At 35.3% G+C, this 17,772-nt stretch overlaps 1 protein-coding gene across 4 annotated transcripts in view; it reads right to left on the bottom strand.

Annotated features, from left to right (window-relative positions):
* Positions 1-17,772, bottom strand: part of grb14 (growth factor receptor bound protein 14) — a 34,712-nt gene that overhangs the window by 3,088 nt on the left and 13,852 nt on the right. For 3 of the 4 annotated variants that reach the window (XM_015370491.1, XM_015370492.1, XM_015370493.1), the window contains 11 exons: positions 10,976-11,132; positions 9,303-9,424; positions 7,897-7,971; positions 7,669-7,806; positions 5,988-6,098; positions 5,795-5,890; positions 5,421-5,483; positions 3,238-3,354; positions 2,427-2,496; positions 2,258-2,345; positions 1,751-1,844 (listed from right to left, as the gene is read on the bottom strand). In XM_015370491.1, the coding sequence (XP_015225977.1) occupies positions 1,751-1,844; positions 2,258-2,345; positions 2,427-2,496; positions 3,238-3,354; positions 5,421-5,483; positions 5,795-5,890; positions 5,988-6,098; positions 7,669-7,806; positions 7,897-7,971; positions 9,303-9,424; positions 10,976-11,132 (1,131 nt within the window). Of the gene's footprint in view, positions 1-1,750; positions 1,845-2,257; positions 2,346-2,426; positions 2,497-3,237; positions 3,355-5,420; positions 5,484-5,794; positions 5,891-5,987; positions 6,099-7,668; positions 7,807-7,896; positions 7,972-9,302; positions 9,425-10,975; positions 11,133-14,176; positions 14,383-17,772 lie in introns of those variants that run through there. The other variant, XM_015370494.1, reaches the window with a different exon arrangement.

The following is a 17,772-nucleotide window of genomic DNA, read 5'->3' as shown; positions in this document are numbered from 1 at the left end:
CAGTCCATTGAGAAAGAAGTTGGTTGTCACAGCTAGAGTAACTTGTGTTGATTTTAATAATTGTTAGAGTCCATTAGGGATGCACTGTATTATTTATTTTTATTCCTTGCTTCTCATTGGCAACTGATATTTCATCAAAAAGTTTTAGTAGCTAATTATGTTGATTGTCTATTAATGCAACACTTACTGTAATTCCTCCGACTAAGCTTCACAATTTAAATAAGTGCAATGAACAAATTGACTTTTTAAGTTTCGTAATTTACTTGTTGTTCAATATTATGCATGTGTTTGGTGAGAAGTTATGAATATGGTAGGATTTCCATGCAGAAGGCTGTGACTCAGGTTGTTTTTACGCATGACGTAGGTGAACACATTACTGAAGTGTACAGGCTATTTACTGTATTACCCCCATCTACTGGGCTTGGATGTAATTCTACAACTAGTGGTGTCCAATTTCTTAGTGAGAAAATCTTCCCTTACACTTCCCTCACTGAGTGTACAGTACTTCACTGTGGAGGAAACTCACTGGAATGTTCTCAGAAAAAAGTGAGAGAAATGCGACCAGGATTAAAAGTCAATCAAACTCTATTGAGATTTAGTTAACCGACAAAAAAGTACACTTTTTTCTTAATGTTTTGCTTTTTTGTGTTAAAGTTGGTTAAAATAATTCTCCTTTATAAGACAGTTTGAAAATGTGTTAATGTTACTGAGACTTTATCAGTGTATCTTTTCATTTGTCACCAGAAAACTGTCTGAATTTGGCAGTAATTTGGAGAGACTCTCACTTTCGCATTTCTTTTCCTTTTTTTCTGATTTGTTTTTCCACTTTTCCCATTTTAAGGTAGCCCATACCTACAAAACACAAAAAAAATGTAAATGCTGTTTTTGTTTTTTATAGGTTACTAAGTTAAAATGGGTAAAAATGAGAAGTTATGAAAAACCACATGGGGTATTTGGTCTATTGCAATTAAATTGCCTTTATTTTATATGACTTGGTCATATTATGTCCTATCTTGTGTTATTTGGAAGACTGAAAATATGAATGTTTCTTGAAATAAATGAGTGTACCATGAAATCAGTAGATCTAAAACCTGAGGGAAACATTTCTCTAGCCATTACTGATATTGGGCTAAATTTCAGGTAAAGGAGTAGGCCAAACACCAGCCCTCTACAGTAAAAGAACAGATGAACATTGAAATCTATTACACTTTTTAAATTCAAAAGTAGGTTTAGTAATACTAAAGTAATTTCACCAAATAGTAAAAAGCTTTTTTTTTCTTTCTTTCTTTTTTTTATTTTATGAATGGTAGATTAACTCACTGACATGGCCAGCATTGTTAAAATTAGAAAACAAAAATGTTGCATGACGAGTCTCCCTCCTTCAAAGCTGTGAAGTGTTATACTAGAACCATTTTGATGAAGAACATATTTTTTTTATTTTGTTGGATTTAAGGCCTCAAATGACTCAATGGGTACAAATGTCTGTGAATATCTATAATTTTCTTATTTGTGGTATTTTCTGGGTCATCGTACCAATTTTGATTTGGACAAACTGTGCCAATAAATAAAGAAACATTACATTTTGAGCTATATTCTGAATATAAATGTGTTAAAATATTTTTTGACACATATCTATAATTTGTTCTTCCTTTTATCTGATTCATCCTTCTGAATTTGTAAACGCATCCGTACCTAATCTTTAATTAGTAGACAGTAACTTAGATCAACTTAGATGGTTAAATGTACTTACTGGTACGATTTGAAAGTGTTTGATTTTCTGCATGTGACACAGTGAGAGAACAAATGTCTTTGGGTTGCTTTGGCTGTCCCTCAGAAGAAATACTCTGGAAGAGGAAGAAAGAAAGTATGTGCATTAGAATACAACTATTGAAATCTATTAATACCAACAGAATTTCAATTTATCTTTGTCTGATGAGCAGAGACGACAATAAAGATTATTGTCTAAGTTGCCCTAAAAAACATAGCATTGGAATTTTACCAAACAACAACCATATTAAATACAAAATATAGCAATTACAATGGCTATGATTTGTAAATAATATTCTGTACACTTTTGTCTATTGAGGATAATCTGTCTAAGAGTTAATACATTTATATATACTGCAATACTTGCTCTTTTCTAAGTAGATTGGAGTAAAATAAGCCTCACTAGATGATTGGAACCAAGACATCACCTTAGCTTTAGCATCCCAATGGTGTTAAGCAGGAAAATATAAATGAAGAGTTGACCATTTACCCATCAATAGGACCCTGCTGCATAATTAGACGCTGAGCCTCGTCTCGAGACATTTTGCCATGGAACCATGGCTGAACCAAGTGGATAGCTGAGGCATGATGATTTTGAATTAGTGGTTTTATTTCATGCGTGTACATATATGAGGCAGATAAAGGAGTATCTCACATACCTAGGTTTGAAACGGAAGTCTGTGTGGAGGAGGGGCTCCCATGGCAACTCAAACGGTGGCAGCTTTTCCTCTGAGGGAGACATGAGTTATGGCCACAATATAACTGGCAATAATGTTAATATGCCGTTAAACTGTTTTCTTTCTCCCTCGAATTGCTCTTCTAGCTTTGTGAAATGGTTTTGATTAGGTCCTTACCAAAGTATGTATACTTCTGTCATGTGACCAAAAAAAGAGACTGAAAATTCCATGCATAAATCCTTTGCTCTAAAACAAGCAGACCAAATTGAAAAAGACTCCTGAATAATTGCCTCTAATTTAAATCCGTTTTGTGGCATTTTCTAAAATAGCTCAACCTCTGTCAAATAAGATGGATAACATTTAGAGCATTTCTTGTATTAAGGCCAGAAATAAAATTTTGGTCTCAAATGACTACTTTACTGTCATACATTACTATGTTTGCTGTGTCTCATATATGGCCTGAAAAGCTACATATTATATTTTCTTCTGGCTGTCTCTTAACCAATGCTTTCTCCTTGCCACTCTTTCATAAAAGCCAGTTTTGTGGAGAACATCACTGATATACTGTTTGTCCTTTCAAAAGATTATCACAACTGAGATGTAAATTTCGACAGTTCCTCAACTAACAGATTTCTCCCTCATACACTTCTTCTAACTTTTTTTCAGCCAAGTTTGAAGCAGTAATAAGAGTTTTAAAAAGTCCTTTTGTCCCCTTTTGCATCTTCCCCCAATGTGGAATCTGAGAGTAAGTGAGCAGACGGAGGGAACAAATAAGGTGAAAACCTTGGCTCACCCTCCACGACAGGCCTTCCTCCACTGCCACAGACAGAGCTTCAGATGGGTTCTCGATCACTCGTGTTTTCTGACCAGAAAAGTCCATGGCTACCAGCGAGTTCTCAGAGATGCTTCTCTGAAATGGCATAGAAAACAAATTGCTTCATAGATACTTAATAAAATTTACATTAGTTCATTTTTCTTTTTTTTAGGATATTCTAAACAACATTTTCCTGGAAGCAAATAAAAACATGGGTCACAAAATAAAATCAATATTATTATTTCTGTATTAAATCCTCTATAGGTTATGGAAAGCTTCCTGCATTGTGGCACTGTATTGCCACCTAGTGTCTGTGTAATGTGACTCCATCATTTCTAGATAATTCCAGACATGAAGCTCCATTGAAAAGGGATTAAAGTGGCTTTGGAAAGAATGACACATGGACACGTATTACTCTTTAAACTCTCATAGATAGACTGCCTTTAAATAACTACAGAGTCAAGAAAATTGTCCTTCTGAAGATTACTTTAAAGCTTTCAGCTGCAACACTTATTGTCATTCCTCTGACTAAGCTTCACAATGTAAATAAGTGCAATGAACAAATTGTGTGTTTTATTTTACAGCTTCCTATATCATTCCTGAAAGGTATAAAATGCCATAAATACCCATCAAAAATGGTTGCAATTTTTCTAAAGATATCATGTTAACTATACATAAAATGTCATTAACCTGCTTGGCATCTATTTGATTCACATACTTTCCAGTCTTTCTAGCAAATCCTCTTGGCTATGTTTGCTGGGAAGCATTTGAAGCCACGACAGCAGGAAACGAACAGATGAGCTGTCAAAATGTGAGAGCAGCTGATCATGATGTATTTTTAGAAGGCTCCCCGTTCACTAGCATGGCCATCACCTATAAATAGATTTTGTGTGCTGCTTCAGTAAAGTTGTAGGCTATTCTGAGGGACAAAGTCCACATTTAAACGATAGAAGGTTCCTTACATGCCCAACAAATTTATATCATGCTTTTCTTTTTGTATAAAGTAAGTGTTTTTAAGTCTGTGCAGACTGATCTATTTAAACAGAAATCAAAACAGAAATAGGCCTACAAAATATAACCAGCTTGTAAAGCTACAATAATAATAATAAAATCTTCAGAAATTTATGGGACATGGCAATATTTTATATTATGGTAACTACAGTCTACTCAAGCTCAGACTATCCCTTATTTAAATTTTTTTGGCCAAATATATTGTTACAGGAAAAACCCATTAGGAGGGGATCTAATAAAAGAAAGTAACATGAAAATTGAGCTTTTAATAACTTTTTGTTGTTTTTGTTAGGGTTAAATTATTTATATTTTATTATCACATATCAGTCAATTAAACCACAGTATGTACAAAAAGAGGTTTAAATAAGGAGAACAAAACCTAGCGGAATTATCTTGACCTAGATAAGAAAATACTGTATAAAAATGTCTCTTTTGTCAATTTATGAATTATCCGTAGTGAATAACACTACATATGATTCTAATAATGATATTAGAAACTTTTAAATAAAAACTGCTGAACAAGACAGATGGGATAAATGATATCAAAAAGTAACACACTTTCATGAAGTATGGAAAAATATAAAAAACAAAGTTACTTACATCTATCTCTCTAAAAAGGGTTACAAAGTCTTTTTAAGGCTATTGGATGTCAGTAAACCACAGTGAGTCGCTATGCACAAATAAAGAAAAGCAGAGGTGGACCTATCCAAGAGTCACTGGCCTACCAAGGTTACTCTGAGAGCACAACTGTAATTCCCCCAGGTTGTAACAACCTCACTTACTTTGGGTAATGACAGATTAATATTTAACAATAAAAAAGAGACTGGGCATTGCTGATCACTTTACTAATCTCACTTTTCTCCAGAAAACATCCCAATGATAAAATTAAAATGATGAGTTAAAAAAAAAAGGTACAAAATGCTGTAGGGATAATATTACCAGTATGCAACCACCATAAAGACAGTTCTGCATAGCTATGACACAAAACAAAGACCTACATATGGCCCAAGTGATAACCATTGCACATATATTTAGTACTTCAGTTGTTGTACAACTGGCATATTGAGAAACGTTGCGTTCTGCACTGCTTCTTAAGAAACAGGGATACTCAAACCATGACCTGCAATTGTAGAACAAACACTTCAGCTTACCACTGGTGAGGCTTTTTGCTTCTGGTGAGGCTGGATGAAATTCTGATAAAGTTGCATCCCAAACTGAAAGATAAAGAAGGTTAATAAATATCACATTGCATGTAATCTTCAAACCCATTCATTAGTGTTGCAGAGAGAAAAATGCATTTTATTAATGATAATATTAATGAAAGAAGTGCGACTGACTAATGCTTTAAACTGCTCCACCAGATATCCTAACAACAGACACATGCAGAATCTATCGAGAGGAAATGCTAATCCAGCATCACTCAATAGTTTCCCTTGACCTCTTTCCAAAGGTAAATCTGATTCTAGCTCTGACTCAGCATTCCTCTTCTAAGACATGAGCCACGGTTATTCATCATCAAGCCAACCTTTAACAAGCGCATGGCTGTGATCCAACAGGTCTTGGTCTGCTCATCATCAGCACAAAGCAGCTTCAAATCACGAGCTGAACTGCACTTTGTAGCCTGCAGCGAGACGTTCACAGACAGAGTAGTACAATGTGTGAGAAACTTTGATAAATTACTTACTGCATTTAAAAAAAAAAAAGCAAATGATTATCACCTTAACACAGAAAGCAAACTCTGTTGGTGCCCCATGTGTTTTTTTGGCTGACAGAACGGTGTAAATGTCACTGTCAGTGAAGTCAGCAAAAAACTGAAGATGCCTTGGTTCCTGTACAGCAAAGAGAGCATATTGTTGAGGCAAAAAAAATGGCTGGTCTTGTTAAAAATGTTGTGTAAATTGTTAGAAAATCCTAATATTATTGAAACTGCCAATGTGATAAACCCTAAGACATAACTTTTCAGAAGTATTTCCAATGTACTTCAACTTTTCATATTTCATAATATTACAGTACAACCACAAATGTCCGTCTACTATTAAACACTATGTTGTACATAGCTGTCCAGTGTAAAGAAAAACACGAGGTACTTTTTGAAACATTTTAAAATAATACATCCTGTAGCCAGCCTTTGCACAGTCTAACTGTTCAAGAGTGGTAGGTTTGCTTTTTAAGATCAGTTGTTTATAGCTTGAGCTTTATATTATCTCCAGTTGTCTCTCTACTGTGTGTCTTGGTCCTTGGTTTGTACTACGATAGTTAACCTCTGAACTCCTCTTATACACAGGCATGATTTAAAGGTGAGTTCTGGAGCCAATTGGCTGATCTGGATTTTTTTGTGGTGTCAGAGGTGTCCCATTTTTTTTCTATTTTTATTTGCAATAGGAGTTTGAAAATTTTTTGTCAACCTAATACTTATGCACTACTTGGTGTTGGTCGGTCTTAAAACAGGTTGTTGGATGTAAAATAAGGAAAACTTTACAAGATATGAGGAATGGAGACATGTTTCAGTTTAATACACATGTACTGTATATGCCAGTGTTAGACGTTTTAATTTAGGTGTATGTCAATATGATTAATGGAGTATAATTTTTAATAAATAAAATCCCTTTAGGACATTTCTTTAGAGATAAGGTGCAGACTTAAGAGCTAAAGCAGCATATAAAAGAGAATATGAAAAATCACAATTGTGAAGCATAAACTGAATTTTTATCTAAGAAACACACCTGTCTCTGTGCTTGTGTTTAGACAAAACTTATCATTTAAGAGATAAATTTAGACAAATGACAGTATCAATAAGTACATTGTGTCAAAAATACCTCTGAGTTAAAAAAGCTGAAAGAGTTTCATTGTTCTGCTTTCGTGTGACCTGCTGTCCCTACTTCCTTATTTAAAGTAATGCTTCAGCCATTAATGTCTGTGCTGACTGAATAGCAAAAAAAGACGTCATACCAAACCTACCTGTACTTTAACAACAGAAGACCCACTGTTTTAAGAAATGAAAGCAGTTGAAAAGTGGGTGTGCTAGCATGGCTGCAGCCTATAAGAGTCACTTGTCAGCAGCAAAGAAAGTATGGTTTCCACTGTAGCTGACCTCAGAAAAATCAAGCTCAACCTGCTTTGGTGTCTTTTTCAAAACGTGTTTGGTGTACATGCAGCCAATAAGCTAATTATCAACTAATCGCATACTGAACAGTTTTCCAAATGCAAATTCTTTACTGCCGTTTTGACGCTTCTTTGGACTTATTGCACACAATCTAGATAAAACTAAAAGCCTTTCATACAAATGGAATCATTTTAGAACTAAATTAGACTTTTTAAAAGTCTAATAATTAAAATATACTTAAAAAAAGTGAAAAACTTGAATTCATTCTTTATGACCTAATTATTAACGTTACCAACCTTGGAAGTCCCCTTAGTGGAGAAGTAAAGCCCTGACCTCCGTAAAACAAAATAGAACTTCTTCCAGGACTTCTTGCTTTGCTCTTTGACATGAAGGTGGCCATGGATCTCAGGACAAGTGCTGGATTTGAGGAAGGTCTGTTTGAATAGAGAAACATTTGACCATCCATATATCATCATTACCCTGGTAATAAAACCAGAGTTGTGCATTAAGAAAAAGATTCATACCTCAATGAGCTCAGAATGATCCACGATGTCATTAGTTTCCGTGGAGATGGAAACCATGTGATCTGGGAAAAAGTCCTATTGAATTTAGCAAAATTTGTTTGACATTAATTCATGTTTTTGACTATGATACAATGTGTGTGACCTAGTGGCAGTTTTTGATAAAGGCTTGTGGGCTACTAAGGTGGCATTAGAAATGGGTGAACAAGCACCTACAAAAAAAACACTTGTCTGTCATGACAAATCCTTAAAGTTACCAATGATCCAACGTACAGTAGGTGTCTACAGCCTCTTTTCTATTTCCACGACTTTTAGTCATGATCTACAATACTAAAAGCCTTCCATGCATTGTGACACGTTTATGCCAGAGTAGTTTTGACTTCCCGGGGACAGACTTCACTAGATAAAAGTTCCTGGTCTGAGGATAGGACTTCTACATTAGCCTGGGATTATGAGTGGTGGGGTAAAAAAGGGACTCTTCAAATGCAAGGTCAATGGATGATGAGAACAGTATAGGATGTCATTAAATTTAACAAATTAGACTTCCTGTCATACAAATACGCAAACATCACAATATTTATGAGGTTTCCAGCATCCAAAGAAAATAGCTGATTCCTGGCACATTGTTTTTAAACTAGCTTTATCCAATAAGTGATGGATACACAGCTATAAATCAGCCAGAGGATTTCTAATGGTTTTGTTTAGTGTATTTCAGTATTCCATTTGTCTCTAAACAAATCAATTTGGCTGAGATTAAATTTTAGGTTTCAGAACCGGATAGTTTTATTTTGACTTTAATCTGTTAAGAGAGAGCTGGGGAGTACATTTGAAGATGAACAACTCTCTTATTTTAAAGAAATGATTGTCACAATGGTACAAATGATAAAGTTCCTGAAGGATTAGTAAACAAAAAAAACACATGGATCAAAAGTTAGAAATCCTGTTCCACAGCTTCATATCTGTGCTTCTTGCTATTACAGTTGCTAGGCTACAGAGGTTATGCCGGGGTAAGTGCAGGAAGAGCTGGTGATGCATTTGGTTCTTTTTAACGCTATCAGATAGACTAAAGGTACAATGCAGTTTTGTTGTCAACCTTTACAAAACTTTTTTCATGGCTTGTCAGATCAGTGAAAACAAAGACGCAAATTACCTGGTATTTCTTTCACCCAGGTAAAAAAAATCTCAGGTAATTATGTCTTGTGACTCTATGTCAAAAAGAGGTCATGGGGAGTTCCCTCATTGCTGCCGGGAAACAGGAAACAATTTTATTTGCTTTGTGTTAAACTACAGCATTATGTCCCAAAACGGAATTTACTGTATAACAAGCTTGTCCAGTTTGCCATTCATACAAAAAACACCACTGGTCTGAAAGCTTGATCATTTTTAGTAAAATCATTTGACATACTTACCAGGGGTTTCTTAAAGAATTCATATTTGGCATAATTCTTCCTAAAATACAGCCGACTGTCTGTGTCCATCCCTCTGCCTGATTGCACGTCCATTACATATTCATGATCTTCTATGGTTCGCTCTGGGGAAAACACAGGGGTAGAACAAAATTCACAGTTTAATGAAAGATAGTTTTTAACACGCATCTAACCAGTTACAGAAAAACAGGTATTTTATTAGACTTAGACAGATTTTGTTTGTCATTTCATTTACACAAGTGTAAAACAACAAAAAGAAATTTTGTTCGGAACAGCTTTCTGGACAATTTCATCATTTTAAAAGTGCAGCCTTGAAAAGTTTAAATATTATCAATGGAAAATTATTGGTTATTTAAAAATAAAGGTCAAAAGGTTGATAGATTAATTCAATACATTGTTTAATACGTCCCCTTACTTCTTTGTATGGCCTTATCAGAAAGCATGTTTCTGACATAAAAAATGACTGTATATGAAAATAATGTTTTAATCAATGTCTTTATTTTAGAGATTCACCAAAAAACTAACGTTCAATAGTCATCGTTACCCAGCAACAACAAAACTCTTCAGTATGGAAACAGCTACTGAATGAAGACAATTCTGATTTAGTGTCAGCAATTTTAACTTTTGGCAAGGTGTTTTTTTTCTAATAAATTAAAAAGAACTACAAAAGTTGTAAGACAATCTTTTTATGTACATATTTTAATATAAGGTGCAATCAAATTTACATGTGCAAGTCACTTAGTAGCACATGCATTTTTATTTTTTGCCCATGACTAAGCTGCTTAAATGTATGGACAGAGCATGTGCACAGAAAATACTTACCACCTGCAAAGTTGTTTATCAAACCTTGTACTGATTGAGGGTGTAGGCTTTGCATCTAAAATTATTAAGTTTCAAAGTCAGGTACAAACCCACATGCAAAACTTTCTGTGGCTATTGTAGCCACAAAGGAGGCATCTGTATAATGACAGATAAAGAGAGATTATTTTTGCATGAAACATATTTGGACTGTGAGAAATAGCATGAGTAGAGTAATATTGTTTAGGGGGGGAAATGTCTGCTCAGACCTGCATAAAATAATCCAGCTGGAGAGCAGTCTTGGTGCAAAGAAAAACAGACTGTACTTTAGTATTGTAGCATATTTTTATAAAAAACATAAAAATAAATATATATTAACAGCCACATGTGAGCAACAACCACAGATCTTGTAGATCATCAAAGATAATTTAAAAAGCTAATGTGTGCCTGAAGGTGCACATCCCTAACATTTGGAAAAATATTTTTTTTCTCTTCTTCTCTCACAATGTTTCCTTTAAGGTTTCTAAATAAAGCACACTTGTTTTACTAGATTATTATTGGTCTACCTATTTGCAGTATATCAGCCCAAGCAGGTGTTTTGAGTTTTAAAAAAAATAAAATTTTTCAAAGTAATTGCAATTTTTTAAGTAATAAGGTAGCATAAAAAGAATAAATAATGGATTAATTGTATTTTTTTTTAGATCTCATATGTTCGTCCTCCAAGAGAAATTTGTATCTGCAACAAGGAGTTGCCTTCACTCAACATTTTTTTAATTAGTAAAAACACAAAATTGGTTCCCACCATATTAAATAAAAACAGACAGCAGAGCATACCAGACACATCAAAGAAATCTTACCTATTCCCAGCTGGGTCAGATGATCAATAAGCGTCCAGCTGTGGTCATCAATGCAGTGAGTTTTCAGGACAAACAGCTGGCATATGTCCCTGGCAGTGACATCAGTGGGAACTTCTACAGCTTTGCTGGTGTTGTTTTCATCATAAACTTTAATGACCTGAAAAAAATAATTTTTATTTAGACAAAATTCCAAACATGCAACAGGCAACTCTTCACAACCAGGCCAACAAAAAATGTAAACGAGATGTTCTGAAATTATTAAATGCACTAGAGTCTGGAATTAAATGTAATACGTTTTAAAACTCATCAAATTTATATTAGTTTCATAAAGCACAGTAAAACATGCAAATGATAATTGAGAATGTAAAAAATTATCACTAATATGGAGAAACTATTTTTTATCTACTACATGTTGGAGCAGAAAATGTTGCAGTGCCTGGGTAAGCTTTGAAACCGTAGAGCCCAACTGAGTCCTCACCATTGCAAAGTTTTTCTCCCTTTGATTAACAACATAATAGGGACAGAGTTTCTCACTCTTTGTGTTTCCACTTTATCAAGCTGCATGACAAAACCTGGTAGCATTGCACTTTGCAGCTGCAGACACATGCATCATTAGGGTACCCGACTCACACACTTGCATCTTCTCTCCTCCAGTAAGAGCAGCAAGAGTCACTGGTACAACTTACCAATCAGTGGTAGGTTTTCTTTAAAATGCTTCAAAAACTCAAGATCATTTGCAAAGGAGATGGTCAAACTGGTTCGAAAATCTGAAAAGTTATCGAATTGATTCTTCATACAATAGCATGACCTTTTCATGCAAAACCTAATAGTTGTCAGTCTTTTCATTCGGACATTCAGGAACAGATTCCAAGATAAGCAAAGCTTTGAGCTGAATAAATAGTCCAATTATCCTGTTTAAATTATGTCAGCATGATGCAGTAACAAAGATTTCATTCATACTTTGTCATGCCAGTGTGGATAGACTACAACAGATTTACATGTCCAAGCATACAAAGTAGACAACAAGTCAGCCAAATCCAGCTAAAGCTAGTGCTACAGATGGAAAGGTCCCCTGGTTATCAAAGACCTTTTACATATTAAGCAGACATTGTATAAAGAATCACAAATGCACCACTAATGTGAACTAAATATAATAAAGCATTATGACATGAATTGCTATTAACGATTTTAAAACCATGGTTCACAAAATAATTGTACAGTAAGTAATATGGTGGGCTGCAAAAGTATTTATACTTCTTAAACTTCTTCTTCGTGAAGCTTAAATTCGATTGATAGAGATTTGTTTATAATACACCATTAAGCTGTGTGTTATTTGTTTCAAATACAAATTCAGCTGTTAAAAAAAAAAGTATGGTAAGAGGTGGCAAAAGATCAAACTGGAGAAGAGGCTTCACTTCCATGTGGTCAACAAACCTAAACCAATCAGACCTACAAAGAAATGATTTACATAAAAGCATATTCATGTGTAACAACTGCCTAGTCCAGACCAAAAATCTTAAAACATATATTTTTCAAGGAAGAATGGGGGAAAACAACAACAAAGGCGGTCTTTAATTACGCAAAGCATAGGTCTTGTAGCTGTGAAAAAAATATGTCCTCACCTCAAACTGAAGTTTATTAGATAAATAATCTAAACATGCATAATTGTCCTTCCACTTTGCAATTTCCTTACTATCAAGTGGTAATTTAATACAGTAAATTCTTTAAAAATTGTGGTCTGAAATGTTAGTTATGTGACAAAATGTGGAAAAGCTGTTTGAATGCTTGTGTAAGGTTTTAAAACTGACAAAAACATATTTTTTTCTTTAAATTTAACAAATATATTCTGTAATATGACTTCATAGAAATGACTCAAAGTGAAGGGAATTGTATCTTATATCCATCTCCAACACTTTTGAGCCTGAACATTTCAGAAAATATTTAACATTTAAGTAAAGAGAGGCTACATCCATCTTAAATTGTTTATAAGTACATTGTAAGCCAAGATAAGTCATGGTAATTTTCTAATTTGAATACCTATAAGCCTTAACAACCCACAGTTAAAATACAAAACAAAAATAGAAACCCAGAAGAACCAGTGATCTAATCTGATGATCTGACAAAACGTCTGGCCAAGCTGATGGGTGAAACATGGTGCAAAGCATTGCTACATTACCTGCTGTAAAGTCAGCCCGACAAGTCAGAGTACTGTATAGTGAGATACTTACCACATGGCACTAAATATAGTCTCATTGAATACAAACTCCTCCATTAGACATTCTTATCTCAAGGGCAGTACAGTGTGTGCCATTTTGCCAATTAGCCTCCTAAGGTTGAACCTTGAAGCACGCTCTCGCAGCTGTGGTTTTGTCACTTCATGGTGAGAAGGTGAGGAGCTGGCCTCCAGCCTGGACTTAGACAACTATCAGAATTATCCCCCACACTTCTTCCCAGTCATGTTAGAACACTGGAAAAAATTATGGTTTCAGATTCCTGCAGGGCTTCACAACCAGCTGCTGCTTATAATGACCATAGACAGTTGTATTGCCAGCTCAGCCTATGGTAGCAAACCTACCATCTCTACTACAAGGTAGTGGAAAGCAATAGCTAGAAAGATATAATAACATAGATTGGCTGATAAATAATTGAAAAAGGTCATCATGTAGCAATTATGGAGCCCGGTTAGGTATAGCTTTGCACATCAAAGTTGCTGCTGGAGGGAATTAAGAGTTTCGTCGGGTGGATAAAAGCTGAGTTTTTTGTATCAATTTAGGAGAATCCTTAGTAGTAATGCTTAATGTCAAAAGGGAAATTAAACAGCTTTTACAAGGCAGGAGTAAAAAACAGGCATTACATTTCTTAACCAGAACCCTAAAAATCATTATTTGCTACAACATCCAAGATAACTTTCAGCAGACAGAGTTATATATAAAGCAATAGACAGAGTTATATGTAAAAATACCTCTAGAAAACAGAGAAACTGGAAACGCGTAAAGGTGAGATAAAACAAAGTTACTGGATAGATGTATACAAAAATCATAAGTAGATCCAAAACTAAATCATTCCTTGAAAGGTGCTTAAGATGGACCTCATCTAGCCCTTTTTGAAATGAAATCTAAATCCAGAGCAGAAACTGACGTTAGCATTTCAGAAAAACCGGCAATATCTAAGAAAACTGGAAATCCATGCTTGATTACCTACCCGCTGATGTAGACACAGAGGTGTGATGGCAGGCAAAGTTACTCTTCTTGCATGGAAATTCATGCTTCATGCCTTTCACGCCAAACGGAGGAGAAGATAAATACCCAATCCATTCAGTATTTGAAGGCTAGTGGGACTTAAAGCTGTGATTTTATTAGTTGTAAATAATGCTAAATGTTTTCTTGACATTAATCCTCCTTTTCCCTAAGAAAACCCCATAGCAAGCTCCCTCCAAGTGTGAGAAACTAAACTGTTTTCCCTCCCCACAACAGAAACTCCTCCTTTGACCTTGCAAAAGTTACATCTTTTTTCCTTTCCTCTCTTTAGAAAAAGGGAACTCATACAAACAGAATAGTGGAAAAAAAAAAATTCTCATGGTGAACAGATCTGATATGTAGCGTAATGTTACAAGAACAGGGATTGCTTTAAACATTAGACATTATTTCATTTAAATAATGGTAGTTTATAAAAAAAAAAATACATTTCTTCAAAATACATTATCACAAGTTGTCAAAATTTGCTTATTTAATCCTGAAAGAAATTTTGATCAGCAAGTTATTATGTTCCTAGCTGTGTTTGTTATACAAGTTATATATATTATTAGTTACCCTTGACAGATGGTAGGTGCCATTTATAACTGTGGTGTGCATCAAAATCAGATCTGTGTTGTCTTTGCAATAAGTATATTTAAAATTATATTTCAAATCAAATCTGACAAAGAGATTCATGTTTAATTTTGTCACCTTTTGTATTTGTTGTCAAGCTTAAGCATTTGTAATGTATATCTAAATTGGGTGTAATTTAAAGCTAGAGTGTGTAGTGCCATCTACTAGTTGAACTGCGCGTCATGAAGCACTGCCCCCACTGTATCCTCCCTCCAACAACACAGAGGCCGTCATGGTACAATATGGCTTCTGGAATCCCCGCATTACCTATCCTAAATTGTCAAATGATGACAATGTTTATTTACAGTAATCATTTTATAAATAGTGTTTTACTAGTCTGTAAAGGATATAGATTTTATATAGGCCTAACTTATGTGGTCCTGTTTCTCTGACCGTGACTGAGTGGATGTGCTCTCTTCGTCCTCTGGCATGGGAGCTGCCTTGGAGCTTGTCTGCCTGGCTGCGTGTTTCCTGGACGGGGCCGCGTTTTACAGCTGCTTTTTGTATCTCTGCTTCACACTGAGTCTGGTTCTGCTGGAGGTTTCTTCCTGTTAAAAGGGAGTTTTTCCTCTCCACTGTCGCTACAAGCATGCTTAGTGTGAGGGATTGTATTTGAGTCAATGAGTCAATGCAATCAACTGGTTTTCCTTAGATAGAAAACTTTGTATCAATTTGACTGTATGATCTGGTTGAACTATAAAGTGCCTTGAGATGACATGTGTTGTGAATTTGGCGCTATATAAATAAACTGAATTGAATTGAATTGAATTAACTTGCTGCAGTCACATTTGAGCATAATGGTGACCTCTACAGTCACTTGTTTGTCAGCTGGCTCCATAGATATCTGCCTCTATAAATGTCTGACTCTTCTTATGTTATTATGAAAAGCAATATCTAAGTCAACACATACATAAGATTGAGACTTTCAGTTCATATTTGATAATAAATGACATACATATGGATAATATATTACATTCCTGTCATAAATCCCTGTAATAAATACACACTGGAGCTTTAATTTCTGTTAACTGTTTTAAAACTATGCGTTCTGGCAAATGTTCATTGGAAGCCATTGGGTTGTATTTTATTCAGTTTATAGGGCCAGGAGCTATTGGATCATCCTTAAGAAAAATTTACTTTTGTCAAATATTTTTTGCACTTTTGACACAAAGAAACATTTCCTGAATTTTTTTTCTTTACTAAAAGATCTGTTTATTTATGTCAAAGAAAAGAAAGGTTATTTGAATTAATGATGTAAATTGACCTATACCAGTGCACAACCAGACAGTTGTCCCCTTTTTTTACCTTGCTGTCTGTGACTGTGGGACAGAGGTTAATGGACCCTAAGCATTAGCTCGGTTTTCTTTTTTGTCAGAATAAAGACAGTCAGCCTGAGTATGATTTTGTGTTGCTCAACCTACTGGACCTGAGGCAAGCATAAAGGGCTGAAATGTATATGAGAGGATTTTGCTGACTTTGGTGCTAGACACCACATATCTATTTTTAGATTGTTATTACAATCTATGCTGCCGTTGGAACAGATGTTACCAAAAAGCCCCTCCATTCTTAACTGTGCCTGTTCAAAATGACTTTTTGAAGTTTTTGTACCTCTGGAACTTTTTAACCAAGGAACCCTTTTTAACCTTTAATGTAAAGACCAACACATGCAGTGAGATTAAAACCGTATATGGTGAACAAATTTTTATACAAATTACAATCTAAAAGCTTATACTCGATTGTGTCGGGACAAAAAAAAGACTTTCAGCAGAAATTACAAGTCTTTAGAGGTGTGTTTCTACTAGAATTACACATAAACACTGGCTGAAATGTGTCTATTTGTATTATGCAAATCAGTTTTTTATTATCTCCAACTTAGGGCCCTGTCACCCTTAGGCGATTTAGCCAATGTATGCCTGACATCCTAGAATCTTCTAAAATGCTGGCATACGCTGTACTTTCTATGTATTTTTCAATTTTGGGCGTATACAAAGAGTATTCATAAAGGGTCCAGAGCGTATGTCCAACGACAGACTAACTTATTCATAACACACAGCAGCAAAATGCCCATGAAATGATGCACAAGCCAGTATCCTGAGGGGGGCAGCAATGCGCACAGACGCGCCCGGCCTGCATAAAATGATGTCTTTGATTGCGGTATTAAACTAGCTGCTGTTTACTTCCCGCCAAAAAAAAAGAAAAAAGAAAGAAGGTTTGCTGTCGCAGCAGATTCAGCGTCATGTCTGCTAGGAAGTGTGTTGGTCGGGGGCATGAACGCAGTGAGGATCCATCACACTCACCTTCAAGCTCACCCTATGATGGGGATGAAGTTTGGAGGAGAACTGACTGTTTCCTCCTGTGAAACCCCTTATTTTCCCAAACCCTGCCAATACGACATTATACATTAGGTGTAAGTCAGAAACGCATTCAGTGGTCGTCTGGATCATGTTAGATATGTTGATAAGGAGATAAGTTATGCATAAGTTACGCACAAGTTACTTATAGGTTTTGGATAAACTAGACACAACATCTTATGAATAACTTATATTTAACGTATGTCAACGATCAGATAAATAATCTGTAACTTATGCCCCACGTATGGAAAACTCTGGCACAATTCAGGATATGTTGAGCATGTTCAAAATTTCTTGCCGATCTTGCCGTATATCGACATGTGCCAGCGTGTTTCAGCGTACTTCAGCTTGCTCATAACTTATAAAAAAGATACCTATAACTTATCCAATCTATGCCAGTATTTTTACCAGATTTTCCATACATCAGGCATACGCTGGCTAAATCGTGAAGGTGTGACAGGGGCTTTACGCCTAAAGTTTGTCATGGCCATTCAAATACATGAAAATTCCTTTTTAATTGCAGTTCCTGAAGTATTTTTGTGTTCATTGCTCTGCTTGAAGTGGAATTTCCTCCCCAGTG

The sequence above is a fragment of the Cyprinodon variegatus genome, unplaced genomic scaffold (assembly GCF_000732505.1).
Source record: "Cyprinodon variegatus isolate N-32 unplaced genomic scaffold, C_variegatus-1.0 Scaffold46, whole genome shotgun sequence".
NCBI classification, from domain to species: domain Eukaryota; kingdom Metazoa; phylum Chordata; class Actinopteri; order Cyprinodontiformes; family Cyprinodontidae; genus Cyprinodon; species Cyprinodon variegatus.
Note: the sequence above shows the minus strand (reverse complement) of the source record. Positions and strands in the feature narration are given on the sequence as shown.